Source organism: Lepidothrix coronata, unplaced genomic scaffold (genome assembly GCF_001604755.1).
Source record: "Lepidothrix coronata isolate B3197 unplaced genomic scaffold, Lepidothrix_coronata-1.0 Scaffold96, whole genome shotgun sequence".
NCBI lineage: Eukaryota > Metazoa > Chordata > Aves > Passeriformes > Pipridae > Lepidothrix > Lepidothrix coronata.
In genome coordinates, this window is record NW_016690276.1 from 2,914,135 (window position 1) to 2,930,824 (window position 16,690).

Sequence of the window (16,690 nt, forward strand, 5' to 3'; positions counted from 1 at the left end):
TAGAAAACAAAAAAAGCACGAGTTACGAGGTAAATTGTGAAACCATTAGCAGATTAAGAAAAACTCCACTACATCTACATGTAGTAAGCATCATTAAAAGGGTTACCAGGCATGTCTAGCCTTGTACTAGCTACACAGGTTGAAAATTTAAGTTTTTTAGTCAAGTGGTTATAAAAATCCTTTTCTGTGACAACAATGATGGCTTGGAACATTAGAAGTGTGGGACAAAGCTATATTTTTTTCCTACTTTAGTGAAGGATTTTCCTTTGACAGGATTAGTGGAAACATTTTCCACATTAACAACAACCAGTGAAACTAACAGCTTCCTACCTTGGTTGGCCTTTGAGGGAAAAAATCTATATTAAAAAAAAAGGAAATAAATAACAAGCTGCGTAGAACACCACTTCTAACATTCATGAATGTTGTTTCGCATAGAAAGGAATATACTGATTTCACGTCTTTGGGCTCTAAAATTTCCAAGAAATTGATAAGCATGACCATTGGGAAGACGTGAAGGAGAAAAAAAAAAACAAACAAGACAGAAGAAGAATGAGGAATACCTCAGCAAATCTGACCATGCATCCTGTAGCCCCCCCTAAGGAGGCTGCTGATGGGAAGCCTCTGAAAGAACAATCTTATAAGACTGCAGTGTGTATGGAGAACATGACCAACATAAAAACAGACTGGCTGAGTTTACGGCCAAAGAAAATGAGAGCGTTTTATCTGCTTCACAAAAGTCTGCAACACACGTCAGTGTGGATTATGTAATGTCTCCATTAGTGGAAACAGCTGTCTATTCTTTGTTAATCCCTGTTTCATTGTCTCTCTGCTTTGTTCACAGAGACCTCAGGCTTCTCACCAGCAGCTTTCCTCATACAAAAGAGCAGTTGAAAACAAAGCCGGTCATGACTGCAGGTAAGAGCCACAGCTGGCTGTATTTCCAGTTGCCTATTAAGAGAGAACTGTTATTTCAAGCACCTTTTAAGAGTTTATTATAGTTTTCTGGCAGTAATTGCTGTTGCAGCAATACTCTGTAATGGACAGATCAAAGCAAGCTTCGTCTCAGGCACTGAATAAAATGACTTGGGGTTTAGGCAGTTTGCATTCTGTATTCATTTAATATGCTAGACCAAAGTGTTTTCATGCCTTTTGTGTGCCCGCCATTCATACATAGCATGAAACTGTATTCAGGCAACATCAAGAGCATCATGTTTCAATAAAACATCATTTGTGTTCTTTAGAGTCTTCTTGCCAGCAATAAGGCACCCAATGCCCTGTGCAGAGAAGGGGCTGAGGAGCAGGTTTGCCTTCTTGCTGGCATCCCTCTACTCTCTCCAGGAACAGTTAGCCAGGCTAGGTCTTAGTATCACCAGCTCCGTGTTTGCTGATGAAAACGCAACCCATCATCTTATCAAAAAGATCAGCTGAGTAAAGATGTAACCACATGTAGTGAAGTCTGTTGAGATGTCCCTTGAGCAGTAAGTAATATCCAAGGGAACACTAAAGAGCTTATAAAGGAAAAACTAATCAGAATTTTGTTCAGTGAATGCACCTCTGGCCTGCAATGCCATAAAATCTATTTCCACAGTAGAAACATAATGGCATCATAACCTGGAAAGAGTGGAAATTATAAAAACATATGAGATGTGTGAATAACCATTGGTAATTGCTTGCCCCTCTGAGACCTGTTTCTACAAATTTGTCCTCAACAGCAAGATATCTGTCTTCAAATTATTCTTGCCTTTTAAAATAAATGAGGCCATGTGTGCAGTGACTAAGAAACGATTTTGCAGTTTTTACAGGTAGAACCAATTTACATACCTTTCTCACCCACAAATGGCAAGGACCAGGTAAATACATCCATGAAGTTTGGAAGCCAGTAGGGATGAGGGGAGCAGTTGAACTGCCTGATATTCATAACATTGTTCTCATATTTCAATACTGCAGCTAGAGGGGAAAAAGAAAAGAAATAAGAGACATCAGCCATGCATGTGACTGGCTACCAGACCAGTAACACTGACAGAATGCACAGCCCACAGAGCTGCTCATCAGCTTTCACCCACTATTTGCAGCAGTAGCACCTGAATGCCAGTTACAATACGATACAGACTCAGTAAAGTCAAAAGCCATTTTCTGTCTGAAAGCAGTGTCATCAGCTTTCCCTGGCACTAAGATGGGCTGATAAGTCAATTAATTCCTCTGAGTAGTCAAGAATGTAAGCTCTATGATCTGCCATCAGTGAGGAATGAAGCAGAGTATCCACAAACCCTCATTTCACACAGTTATCTGAGCTCCTCACAACCACAGTTTGGAGTTAACAGAGAAGAACATTTATCACTCAGAGTTTGAATGCTGCTCTTCCAATGGATGTTTTCAACGTACTTCATTCATAGCATTGTACAAGAGATGACACTTGCTTCTCACATTATTCAAACTCTAGGACTGTGCTCCCTGTAATATGAATCAATACTAATACAATTTGACTTGCACGATTTAACATTTGCATCGTTCTTGTCAACACACACACACACATAGAGTCTGTGTTTGCTAACTGGTGGAAATATAGATATGTATGCCATAGCCACTTTTTAAAGCAGTATACCAAGTTCAGTGTTAACTTCTGTTAATGGACTTCATCAGGTTCATACCTGAAACGGTAATCTGAAAAGGTAATTTTGAGATTAGCACTGAAGTCTCACCAAAGGGACTTTGAACACAAAGACATAAAAGTCTTTAAATGAAGTAGTTATAGGAGACTGCATGCAGGATCTTAAATCAACACAAGCAAAAAACCAGCCATCACAAGAAGGAGGTGTATCATACTTTGCTTTCCCCTTTCCTCCAGCCTTCCCACTTGTGGCTCCCCAGGAAGGTACACAGTTCCAGGGACTGGTTATCACTTAACAGCCAGCAATGAAGTTGCACAACTGCAATGTGAGACAGCACTGCAGGAAGTGCAAAGTTGGCTGAAGAGGCTGAACAATTTCTTCTGATTATTTATCTCCTTTCACTGTGTATCAATCAGACAAGAAACCTTTTTTTATGCAGTAAGCTGTTGTTTCCCACAAAAAATTAATAGGGTGCTAAATGTCTTCCATTTTGTGGCCAATGACAGAGTCCAGAGTGACCTGGGAGCTTCCAAAACCTACTTACTGATAGACCCAGAGAACAGCTCACTAGCAATTATGCAAACTTTTGCGAGGCAGGCACCCTCCATTTAAATAAACCACACTGGACTCTTGCCCATCCCAGTCATCAGTCATTGCACTGCTAGTAAAGGAAAAAATGGCTTAGTACTGCTATTAGCAAAAATGAGAAAACTAGTGTCGATTCTCTTAAGATTTCCACCACTTTTTGGCTGCAATCACATACAGCAGATCGAAATTCATTCTTCTTCTATTAGTGACACAATTGCATAATAAAAATAAATAGTTTGTGGCTTTACAGAAAAAATTAGTCAAAACCACACAAAAACGACCACTTAATGGTTCTGAAGATTCATTTAGAAGGATTAAAACTTCAAATTCATCATTTTAGTGAACTGAGGTAGTTCCCCTTCCCACTATTTCTTCAATTTATCCAGTAAGTCTACTTCTAAATTCTGTGAAATTTGAATAAATAATTTTTACAAGGAACTTTTAAAATTGGACTCTGAAAAAGCCTGAACCATATGCAGAGCAGTTAGAAAACACCAAATTAAATATAAATGTCTTCAGTTGGGTTGTTTTCTTTGAAAGAGAGATAATTTATTCTTGGATTAGTATAATAAAAAAATCTTCACACCACTTTATTAATTTATATACCTCAGTATCTTACAAAAGAAAGTTCCAATAATAGTATTTTAAAAAATTCTCTGTTAGTGACCTCTCCAACAAATTACTTCAGAAGCCACTTGAAGAAAAATAACAATATACAATAGAGCAGGGTAATAACAGAGAGAGGAGTCTTCTAAAATAACCCTCCTCTTAGAAGAATAAAATAAAGTAGGGTAATTACCAGTATTGCAAATACTTTTTGGCATTTTTAATTAAAAATCTGTCATTTACAAGCACAACGCACACAAAATATTATACAGATAACTAATGAAGATAACATTTAACATTAAACTGGCTCCTGTTACAATTGTGAAGTTCTCACTACTGCTTGGGCAGAAGAAGAAAACTTTATCTGGATCAAGAAGAAAATGCTTCTCAGATAACAGCAGGAGTTTCCCTGAGCTTTTCTGGTCCCTTTCCTTCTTTTGGTCCTAGCTCTCTTTTTCCTCTTTGTTGGCTCTGAAAAGGTTTGGGGTTTCACCTCTGCTTCAGTTCTTAGGCCATCTTAACTTGATGCCTAAGTAGATATAGGAGACCCCAGCAGCCTTGAGAGAGTACAAATCTTTTGAAAGTTATAAGACCAGAGGCCACGCAGTTGCTAATAGAGGAGACAGAAGACAGTGGGATGAGTTCCTTTGGTTATGAAACCTGTAACAGAGGAAAACCTGACTTTCCAACATTTGCTTATTATTCCAGGCTGCAACTTCAATACTTTTTTTTCCAAACACGTACTCAGACAGATGCTAGCAGACCAAGCCACCAGTCATTATCATGTATAATCACCAACCAGAGCAAGAATCTTATTTTATTATTCTTAACAGACACACACATTTTAACCTAATTTTGATACTCGCTGTTGTAAATAAGTTTTAAACGCTAATGTTTTGTAAAGTGAAGATGTGCAGATATCCCAAATGACATTATACTTCTTTCCAATGTTAGTAAACTGAGATACTGGATCCTGAAATCACATCAGAGTGAAATGAAACACTAACACAGCAGGTAAAGAGCATTTGTACTATTTAGCTTTAAACATTTAACACAGGCACCCAAGGCTAGAAATATGGGTGTTGAAAACTGTGCGGGTAAGAAACCTCCTTCCTTCAGTTAGAAATGGAGACAGCTCTTTTAACCTCAGGATTAAATATAAGCACCTAGTGCTGTATTTCCTTGGTCTCCCTCAGTTAAAGATGAGCCTGGAACGACTGTCTCCTGTGTCATACCTGTCAGATCTGAGTAGATGTCTCAGACCCTCTGGCATCTCAAATGGTGCTTTAAAAGCCTATATATTTGGAGATGAATTAAAGCCCTTAGCAGCATGAACAACATTAAATTGTATGACAGATAGTTCAGAATTTCTCAAAGACATTACATATCCTGCTTCAAGATCTGCGAATCATTTTTCAGTATTAACTAATTAATCGATAACATTTCCATCAGAGGAAACAAATAATGAGCATGGTAGAAATACTAGCTCAGAACATTCTTAGACAAACAACCTCAAAATAATTTTAGTGAACAATTTAACTAATTTTCCTGTAAATTTTTTCAGAAAACTCATCCTGAATTTAGAAAATAGATCAGTAAAAGGTCTCTCAAATTCTTCATACCTAAGAAACAATTTCAATTTCTGATTTAATGCTGAATTAACTTCAGCATTAACTGTGCAACTGGGAACACTACCTTCTCCTCAAGCAGAGTTGCTAAGTAACCACAGCATTTTCTGCCCAAGTCAGATCACGACTAAGGGTTAGTAAAATGCTCAAGAAGTTTAAACATTATCAAAGGAAAAAATTATTTACTATACAGTGTAATGATCTAAATAATCCAATACAGAAGCAAGGCACACTGCAGGTGGGAAAATCTTCTCTTACAGAATTATGAAGATTTTTATTTTACATGTGCAACTATGTCTTCCAAAGAAAGAGTGGAGTAGCATTCAAGATTATATCAATAGACTGCAAAAATCACTTTTGGCAAACTTCTCTGATTCGGCAATGAGATGGCCTAGATACCCTGACAGCTCCTCTTTAAAAGCTTTTGTTTCCGTGACAAGAACTCATCACAGCGGCAGAGATAAGGTATGAAAGAAAACTGATAGGGCAAACAGAAGGTTACATCTCTTTCCTTTCTCCCAAAGTGCTAATATTCCTCAAAGATCATCCCCGTCTTCCAGGTATATTACTCTGCCTTTTTCCAGACAAAAATAATTTTCCCATTAGATCCATCTGGCTCAGGCACATTTCTTTATGTGTATCCTTGGTATACTGCCTGCTGATACTTTATACTGACATATTACTTACATGATACATCAGGAAACATACCGATTTACAGATTTTTTTTATGTTTCTAGTATCCCAAACACTCTCCTGCATGCTTTCTTTTCTCTCCATCATCTGCTTTTCCTTTCAGCAACCACACATGTATGTTGCAGCATGTTGGAAGAAGCTTCACGATGAGGTGTTGTTTTTTTGTTGTTTTGTTTTTTTTTTTTAATGACTTAGGATTTTCTGGTGGTTATCTCTCCACTACAAAACTTAATCTTTTAAAAGTGTTCAAAAGATAATAGTCTGTCTGTAAACAGCTAGTTAAAATTGTTCCCTCAGCTAAAAATCATGCACTTAGTGAAGTGACAGCCAGCCACTAAAATACAAAGTATCACTAGTGCTTTACAAACAAATTTCATGCCTCTGTAAAATCTATCACTTGATTTTTCTTTTTTTTGAAGGGGAGTAGTGGTGTCATGAATAGCATCACGGCATGTCCTAATTAAGGCATTAGGAAATATTGCATGCGGGAATAAAAGTTTAGACACGATACAAGGCCAGATCATATCATACAGTAATTTATGGCACTCTCTTATTCTGTTGCTATAGAGAATTTCTCTTAGTGATGGGCACTCTTGAATCTGGGGTAAATCTGTACTTAACGCAACTGCCTCAGAGTTTCTTATCAGCGCAGGCTTCCTCTGAGGCCCTGAAGTCACAGGTAACTACCATAATCCAATTAACATTTATCTTCTTGCATGAGCAGAAGCAGTAGTCTTAGAAAAATCATCACTGCACTGTTATTTCTTGTAACAAGTTTTAATAATAACCCTAAAGTATCTTTTTCTTTATGCCTTTTAATATTACAAAAGAAAGCAGAAATGTTTGAGAAAGCTATGAAGACATCAGAAGTTGCCAAAAAACATACAGAAATTCCTTAATTTTGCCAATGCTCTCCATGAAAATGAATATGAAAGGAATTAATAACAATAATGAAGAAGGATAATCATGGAAAAGGAGGACATAAGGCTCCCAATATCTAGGCAGTTTCTGAGCCTCTGAATCACCCCCAAAGGCCTCTCTGTCCCCATTAACTACACAGGGAACCCCTGAGAGGAGCCTCCTAATTGAAAAACCTCACTTTGGCACCTGAAGTTGTGCACGTGTCTGGCCTGGGGCTGTTACAGGACCAGCAGCCACATGGTGGACAAATAACACACCAGCTTTCACGAAGCAATAGCCAGTAACTAAAAAGGATACAAAAAACTCCCTTCAGTGCCAGAATCCAGCAAAGCAAAGCCAAAAGAGATTCCCGTGGTGGGTCAGTACCGTGAGAGAGCCCATGCAGAGGGTCCATGGCAGCACTTTTAACAGCAGATATGCTAAACATGGTCTTGTTTGGGGAGCTTATCTTAAGCTACTCCTGTCAAACCTTCTTTTGCTCTGGAATTATTGCCTCCCTACTCCTCTTTGAGGACATACCTGATCCCAGTGGCTGCTCTCCTGACTGAAGGAGCCCTTGGATAAAGTTGGCAACCAGGTCTACTCCTAAAGTGCTTTGAAGAAGCACAAGAAACTACATCTGCTTTAATGGGTAGGAGAACTATCAACCTGTGGTGAAAATGAGAACTCTTAGCCTCTTCCAGCTTTTTAAATAATGTATTTATCTTAAACAACACCGCATTTATAAATGATCCATTTCATGTCAGTGGGAGCTGGAGCCTCTCAGGAATTTATTTAGAGTGACTTCATTAGCTAACTGAAAACCAGATGCGCACTAAGAACGCATACTACGACAGGAAGGCACTTACTAGTAGGAGATTTACTCCTTTTCCAAGGACTGACAATAATCAAGATGATCTATAAAAATCAATCAGGTTCTGCACCAGTTCATGATGAGTCAGCATCTAGAGTAACTGTTCTGCAACACCTCTGGATGGAAATGCCTTCTTTCATCTCCCAAAATGAGCCAGTCAGAAAATCTGTGTTCTCAGTTAATTCGTCTGCTGCAAATCATGGAAGCCAACAAGTAGTCATGCTTATTGAATATAACGGTGGTTTTTTTCTTGAGAAGGGAAGCAAGCCCCTAAACACTATCCAGACAAAGATGCATGAGCAACGCAGCATGAAGAACTATTCATGATGTACTTTAAATACCAAGAGCCAGTGCAATCAGTCACACGAAATAACGCATCAAAACTTCTAATGAGAGAAGGAAGCAGTTAAACTCAATGGAGATTCAAAAAGAGCTGCTAAAGGTCAACCTCTAAATTTACAACAAGCCATATATTAAAGAGTGGCAGACTGGTGCTGATTTGCCCAAGCTCACTCAGAACAGATATCACAGAAAGCACACCCAAACTCCAGCTGTGACCACAGATAATCAGTGCCTCTCAGCAGCCTGTGTACAGCCTTCCAACAAAAAAGGCTTCCCACTGGATTTAAGACCTGCCTGCCACAGTGGAGCATCCTGGAACAACGGAAACGACTCTCTCTTCCAAAATGGAGGTAGTGGAGAGGTGCTTCTCTTTACCACCCAAACTCAGTGGTTTCAAATTCAAAATTTTGAACATGGTAAATCATTGCTTTACATTCATTTGCCTTCAAGACAAGGTCTCACATTATTCACCCACTGCCTTCATTGCACAGAACTACCTCCATGCACTAAGAAACAAAAGGTGAACACTTTCTGTCACCTTCCTTGTAGAGTCTCATGGTTGCTCAGCCTTTGACATGAGGCAGCCAACCTAGAGATTAAACACACTTCCTCACCAGCAGCAATGATGCCACCAAGATAATTAACACATTTCTTGCTTCAACCCGCACTTTTTAGGTTGCTAGCAGAGCCCCTATTTTTATGAAACCAGCTACTGACAGTTCTGCTGCATGGTTTGCAGAATAATTTACTAATTTTTCCACAAGTTAACAGGCCTCATACTGACCTAATCACTCTCTACAACTACTTGAAAGGACGTTATAGCCAAGTGAGGGTTGGTCTCTTCTCCCAGGAAACTCTCAGTAAGACAAGAGGGCACGGTCTTAGAGCTCTGCCAGGGCAGGTTTAGGTTAGATATTACGAAGAAATTCTTTACAGAGAGGGTGATCAGGCACTGGAATGGGCTGCCCAGGGAAGTGGTGGATTCTCCATCCCTGGAGGTTTTTAAGATGAGACTGGATGTGGCACTTAGTGCCACATGGTCTAGTAACCACGGTGTTGGATCAAGGGTTGGACTTGATGACCTCAGAGGTCCCTTCCAACCCGGTTGATTCTATGAGTCTATGATCTGATGTGTACAAGCCCCATTATCTAAGTGAAGTGCTTCCTTCCCTTGCATACAGTTCATGGCATAACAGCTTTTAGATTATACATTTCATAATAAAAAATGATGCCTGAAGAAGCTTTCTTTTGCAAGTTTTAGAAAAAAATATTGCTTACTTCCTCTGCAAACAAGAATACAAATTAAAAATATCCCTTCTCAAGAGAAATCAATCTCTTTGCAAGGGAGCTACTTTCAAGAATATCATGGAGTGAAAATTATTTTACTTTGCTCACAGGGGAACACAAATAATCTTAGCTTTACTGGGACTAAGAGAAAGTGAACATTACTTCTCATTTCAAGATATAGGAGAACAGGTTTATTAAAATGCTTTATTTTTAGAAACATGACTTTTTTTTTCCCCAGTTCATTAGAGATTTCCAGGAATGCAATAAACTAATACATTCATAGAAGCGGTAAACACTTGTAATCAGTGGAGACTTTGTAGAGTGACCAGTGACTCTTGTTTGTGCAGTAACCTTTTTATTATATTTAACTTTCTGCATTATAGTGTTCAAGGATTAAAAAACCCAAAATAAAGGAACACAGACAATATCTATCCCATGCTTTATCCACTGATATCTGCCATAAAGTTTGTTAACTGTCTAGACAGTTTCCATATACAAACTCCGTTAATTTTATTGGAAAGAAGCAAGGGTCAAATAATTAATTATAAGGAACACTGGGCTCTAGACATCTCACCCAGAGCATTTCTTAATATACTTCTCTTAGTTAATAGAGCTGTTTTCAGTTTTGCTTTCCATGTAACATTCACTTAACTTGCAGTCAAAAAACAGAAACATCCTAAGGCATATTAAGAATATACAGTTAATGTTCAGAGGCATACGTCTGCCTGTAATAAATTTAATTAGGTTTGTATTACGTAATAAATGGAATGAGCATGAACTAATAAAGAGAAAGAAAATGGGCATGAACTGATAAATAAAGGAGTGAAAAAACCCCAAAATATTTGAGAACAGAGAAGAACACTGTACATTAACAGGAATTAAATTCTTACCTTTGTTATTGTATACATCTAGATAGTTTGGTGCTGAAAAAATTGTGATTAGTGAAGGGAAGCCTGTTGTTTGGCTTTTCCTGTACATACGATACCTAAGAGGAAAGAGAAGACACTAATAATTACCCACTGTTGAATGTATATTCGTCACTGACCAAATATAGTGCAAAAAACCCCTAGTACATTACTGCACTGGCTGTTAACAAATGCCAAGACAGAGAAACATGCATATGAGCTGTTTAAAAGCCATGGGAAAGACTATTTCCTACAGGCTTCCTCATTACAACCATGCGGCATTCCACACCACTCTTGCAAGCTGTGTCTGTCTGAAATTTAGTGAGCCAGAGGTGGGTTTTGTTATGAATTTGCTCAGTGCCTGTTGTTGGAGCCATGTGGCCTCTACAAGCATGCACCCCAGGACATTCCCAGACTTCCCTCTGTGGGATTGCAGATGAAGCAAGCACCAGCAAATGCCTTGGAGCTGCAGAGTACTGCCTTCAGAAGTGTTCTCCATAACCCACTGGAGATGACAGCAAGGCCAGGGGAGGGGGAAAGTATAAGAAGGAGAGGGGAAACAGAGGGTCTGATACTTTCAGTGCTCTGTCTAATCTTATCCAGTCTATTAGCCAGTTTATTAATGTCTGCATCTTTTCATTACCTAACCTTGATGTCTTATGAAAAATAAAAGGCTTATTGGACCAACAAATAATCAATCAAGCATTAAACTTGCAAGTAATTGGAAACAAACCAACTGAACAGTATTTAGACACAAAGACACCAAATACTGCTCTTTAGTCCTCAGCTGCAAGAAACTGAAGAATCTGGCAAACAACCACAATACTTGCAGTGAAACTGCTGTATAGTTTCAATGCAATCTCTTCTACAAAATTTAATTTTTCACCCTTTATCAGAAAGCAGTACAATAAAAATGAAATTTCATTACCCCTGGGTATTTCATGCCAGGTATTTTTGGCACAATAATAGCTTGCTTTTAATTGCATTGACGTTTTCAAGTATGTGACAATTCAAACATTCAAAATAGCTTTTTATATGCATAATGAACATTGACCTTATTTGTACAATGTTGCTAATTTATCTTTTATTGCTATTCAAGTTGGGTAAAGTTTCTACCTCCAAACAAACACAATAATAATTTATGCATGATATGCAAAGCTATTTTATTCAGATTCTGATCCTTCATTAATATCTCACAAGTATGGTACATTTCAAATAACAGGGTTAAAATAATTTTTTTAAGCAGCACAAAACTTCTTTCTTTACAATGGCAATACTTTGCTGGGGAACCATCAATACCACCTCGTGTTTGACCTAAACTGTTTTTGCACACAATGTCTTAAACTCCTTAAATTCATGAGTGATACTCCTGCAGAAAAAGAATTGTGGCTATTGAGCTTCATAATTTTTATTTTTATGAAGTGTAAAACCAGTAGGCCCAGAAGTTTCAGACAGCTGTGAAAGACTTGAAAGGTGACAACTCTGACCTACATGAGCCAAATCACTTCCCAGGCATCATGGCAATTTGTGTGTCAAAAGTCTCTGGCACATTTGCAAATCATCTTTTTCTGAGATTAATTTGTTTTTCTTTCCAAGTTTGGCATCAAAATAACTTTTGGTTGTTTTATGTCACTTAAAATCACTAAGGCTAAGTAAGTGGCATATATAAGGATTCATTAAGTCCTGTAACTCAGTAATGATAAAGACACTGTAATGCCAGTGTATATTTTTATAGCATTAGTAAAAGGTGACAGCTGTTGCAACTTAATTTTCAGTTTTCCATTTCATTCTCGCTCATCTCTTCTTCCTTTCTGTACTCTGTTTGCAAATGGTAAGCCATTATACATTATTATTGCCCCCTTCCCACACATACTTACCCAGCATCCTGGGCTTCATGAGCTCGGAGTATGGATAACAAGTTATTGTGCTGTAGGAATTCACATACAGCAGGGTAACTGTAGGAAAAAGGATAATAGCACCTGTTATGGCAATATCAGAAGCACTACACAGAGCTCTAGCTTTCAAAAAATGTATCATGCAACATAAAATCAGCCCCTGCTCTGCAGGCAGATTTCAGTAGAGACAACACTAGCAGCAGTGTCTTTTTTAATCCCACCTCATAACTGCATGGAGTGGAATGCTAGAAGTTGCAATTCATTACATAACAGTCACCCTATGGCTTGGCAGAAAGAAAGTACTTTCTTTTAATACTGTAAGATTTAATGTACTCCAAAAAAGTGAACTGTAACACAGTAGTTGCTTGCAACAGGAAACCTTCTCACTCACTAACAATGGCTACTTGTGGGCACCAGAAAATAAGGTGGTAAGTGGAAAGAGAGGAAAAGAGATAGAAAGAAGAAAGACAAGTCAATCTCCAGACTGGGGATATTTGATCTTCCTGAACTTTATCTCATCGACAAATGAGAATTACCTTTCCCCTTGGCAAATTAAAATGTAAATCCTGTGACTTCTGAAACTCTCCAAAAGTGCCCATTGAATACATCTTTCCAAGACATGTTCTACCACGAGTGAAAACAAAATCATTAGGTGAAAATGGTGATAGTGGAATCTTTGTCATATTCTTCACTGCACATGGACACTGCTGCGTTTAAGGAGAATGGAGGAGACCTTTCTTACAATCTGAGCACTGTGAAAACTACTCTTGCTTTTAAGACACTGAACACATGGAAATCACATTCAAGAAAAACAGAACACAGTTCTGACAGCACAAGTGTGAAATATTAAGTTTTCAGAGAAAAGTTATTTAAAATTATACACGAATAAATATTACAGAACTTAAAATTACTTCATTTTGTTGCTTTCAATTTTTTTTTCTGTAATGACTGTTTTCTTCTTGTTTTTAAACTACTGATGACTCTCCATGCCTCTACTGAAGCACAATGGCCACCCCTCACTACAAGGTAAGAAGCAAAATCTCTCTTGTCTTGTAGTTAGTAACTTAATGCAGAATCCAAGAAAACTTCCTGGTTTCCCTTGTCAAAAGCCAACTGTGGCAAGAGCAAAACAGAACAAAGAACATGTGTGGAAGAGAGTAAAGGAGAAGCAGTGTTGGAATGAAAAAGACTTCACAGGCAAAACCTTACCAGGCCCCCTAAAAACACCTAAGGGGTGGGAAAGAGTCTCGATTCAGATGCCATTTAGAACACTTCCCTTTTGTCCCTCTTCAGGTCAGTCCTATACAATTTGTTTTGCCTTATCCATTTATTTTTCACCCTTGAAAACAAGGAATCATTCAGGTGACTGCTTTATATTTCATGACCTCTCAACTGGGTGGGAAGCTGGTACCTCTCTGTAAGGTTGCAAGTGGCCTCATCCACATCCCTGCAGCCAGTGACCCTACATCTGAAAGGCACTGCTGAATTTAATGTCAGTCACTGGCAAGGGCACAGCAAGGTATTGGCATGGTTCTTGCTACTAGCTTAAAGGACTTGCATTGTAAACATTAAACCTGGGGAGAAATCAAGTGTTATAACCTCCTGTCACCATCTGACTTTACTTCCAGTACTAGTAGTGCCTGTACATCAGCAGCAAGTGAAGCTGGTCAGGTAAAGGAGTTTGAGCTGTGATTCACCTGTGCCTCTGTATCTGATGTGAGCCTGACTAGCTCCAAGTGCCCTAGCTCTGAAAGCGATGTGGCGGAGAGACAAACTGGCATGGGTGGAGAATCAGGCTTCCTTCCAAGTGCAGCCTGCCCCAGAGCAATGTCTGACCTAAAACTGGGACCAGGACACAGATTTCCTTGGATCTGAGGCCCAGGATGTGACATGTAAATGTTACAATTCTTTCTCCACACTGCTGGGCAAGTCAGAGAACAACAATCAAAACTGTTGCTCAAAAAAAAAATCAAAACCGGTGACAAAGGTGTAAACCTTACACAAAAGCTCTGAAATGTCACCTGATGGCTGGAAAAAAGCAAAATATACCATGGTAACATGCAGTCACCATAATTATTTTCTGCCATGAATTCATCTCTCTTCTAGTTCAAATAATAGAACAGATGGAAGGGTTAAAAGAAGGAAGTACTAGGTGTTGGGGTATCTCCACAGAATCACAGAATCATTCAGGCTGGAAATTATTCTTAAGCTCAACTGTAAACCCAGCATTACCAAGTCCACCCCCAAACTATGTCCCTAAGCAGCACATCTGCATGCCCTCTAAATGCCTCCAGGGATGGTGACCCATCTACTTCCCTGGGCAGCCTGTTCCAATGCTTGACAANTGGTGTTGGATCAAGGGTTGGACTTGATGACCTCAGAGGTCCCTTCCAACCCGGTTGATTCTATGAGTCTATGATCTGATGTGTACAAGCCCCATTATCTAAGTGAAGTGCTTCCTTCCCTTGCATACAGTTCATGGCATAACAGCTTTTAGATTATACATTTCATAATAAAAAATGATGCCTGAAGAAGCTTTCTTTTGCAAGTTTTAGAAAAAAATATTGCTTACTTCCTCTGCAAACAAGAATACAAATTAAAAATATCCCTTCTCAAGAGAAATCAATCTCTTTGCAAGGGAGCTACTTTCAAGAATATCATGGAGTGAAAATTATTTTACTTTGCTCACAGGGGAACACAAATAATCTTAGCTTTACTGGGACTAAGAGAAAGTGAACATTACTTCTCATTTCAAGATATAGGAGAACAGGTTTATTAAAATGCTTTATTTTTAGAAACATGACTTTTTTTTTCCCCAGTTCATTAGAGATTTCCAGGAATGCAATAAACTAATACATTCATAGAAGCGGTAAACACTTGTAATCAGTGGAGACTTTGTAGAGTGACCAGTGACTCTTGTTTGTGCAGTAACCTTTTTATTATATTTAACTTTCTGCATTATAGTGTTCAAGGATTAAAAAACCCAAAATAAAGGAACACAGACAATATCTATCCCATGCTTTATCCACTGATATCTGCCATAAAGTTTGTTAACTGTCTAGACAGTTTCCATATACAAACTCCGTTAATTTTATTGGAAAGAAGCAAGGGTCAAATAATTAATTATAAGGAACACTGGGCTCTAGACATCTCACCCAGAGCATTTCTTAATATACTTCTCTTAGTTAATAGAGCTGTTTTCAGTTTTGCTTTCCATGTAACATTCACTTAACTTGCAGTCAAAAAACAGAAACATCCTAAGGCATATTAAGAATATACAGTTAATGTTCAGAGGCATACGTCTGCCTGTAATAAATTTAATTAGGTTTGTATTACGTAATAAATGGAATGAGCATGAACTAATAAAGAGAAAGAAAATGGGCATGAACTGATAAATAAAGGAGTGAAAAAACCCCAAAATATTTGAGAACAGAGAAGAACACTGTACATTAACAGGAATTAAATTCTTACCTTTGTTATTGTATACATCTAGATAGTTTGGTGCTGAAAAAATTGTGATTAGTGAAGGGAAGCCTGTTGTTTGGCTTTTCCTGTACATACGATACCTAAGAGGAAAGAGAAGACACTAATAATTACCCACTGTTGAATGTATATTCGTCACTGACCAAATATAGTGCAAAAAAACCCTAGTACATTACTGCACTGGCTGTTAACAAATGCCAAGACAGAGAAACATGCATATGAGCTGTTTAAAAGCCATGGGAAAGACTATTTCCTACAGGCTTCCTCATTACAACCATGCGGCATTCCACACCACTCTTGCAAGCTGTGTCTGTCTGAAATTTAGTGAGCCAGAGGTGGGTTTTGTTATGAATTTGCTCAGTGCCTGTTGTTGGAGCCATGTGGCCTCTACAAGCATGCACCCCAGGACATTCCCAGACTTCCCTCTGTGGGATTGCAGATGAAGCAAGCACCAGCAAATGCCTTGGAGCTGCAGAGTACTGCCTTCAGAAGTGTTCTCCATAACCCACTGGAGATGACAGCAAGGCCAGGGGAGGGGGAAAGTATAAGAAGGAGAGGGGAAACAGAGGGTCTGATACTTTCAGTGCTCTGTCTAATCTTATCCAGTCTATTAGCCAGTTTATTAATGTCTGCATCTTTTCATTACCTAACCTTGATGTCTTATGAAAAATAAAAGGCTTATTGGACCAACAAATAATCAATCAAGCATTAAACTTGCAAGTAATTGGAAACAAACCAACTGAACAGTATTTAGACACAAAGACACCAAATACTGCTCTTTAGTCCTCAGCTGCAAGAAACTGAAGAATCTGGCAAACAACCACAATACTTGCAGTGAAACTGCTGTATAGTTTCAATGCAATCTCTTCTACAAAATTTA

At 38.4% G+C, this 16,690-nt stretch overlaps 1 protein-coding gene across 1 annotated transcript in view; it reads right to left on the bottom strand.

Moving 5' to 3' along the window:
• Positions 1-16,690, bottom strand: part of PPP3CA (protein phosphatase 3 catalytic subunit alpha) — a 191,729-nt gene that overhangs the window by 20,052 nt on the left and 154,987 nt on the right. Inside the window, exons 8-9 of the mRNA XM_017822245.1 lie at positions 15,799-15,893; positions 1,822-1,947 (exon numbers count right to left, since the gene is read on the bottom strand). Of these exons, the coding sequence (XP_017677734.1) occupies positions 1,822-1,947; positions 15,799-15,893 (221 nt within the window). The remainder of the gene's footprint in view (positions 1-1,821; positions 1,948-15,798; positions 15,894-16,690) is intronic.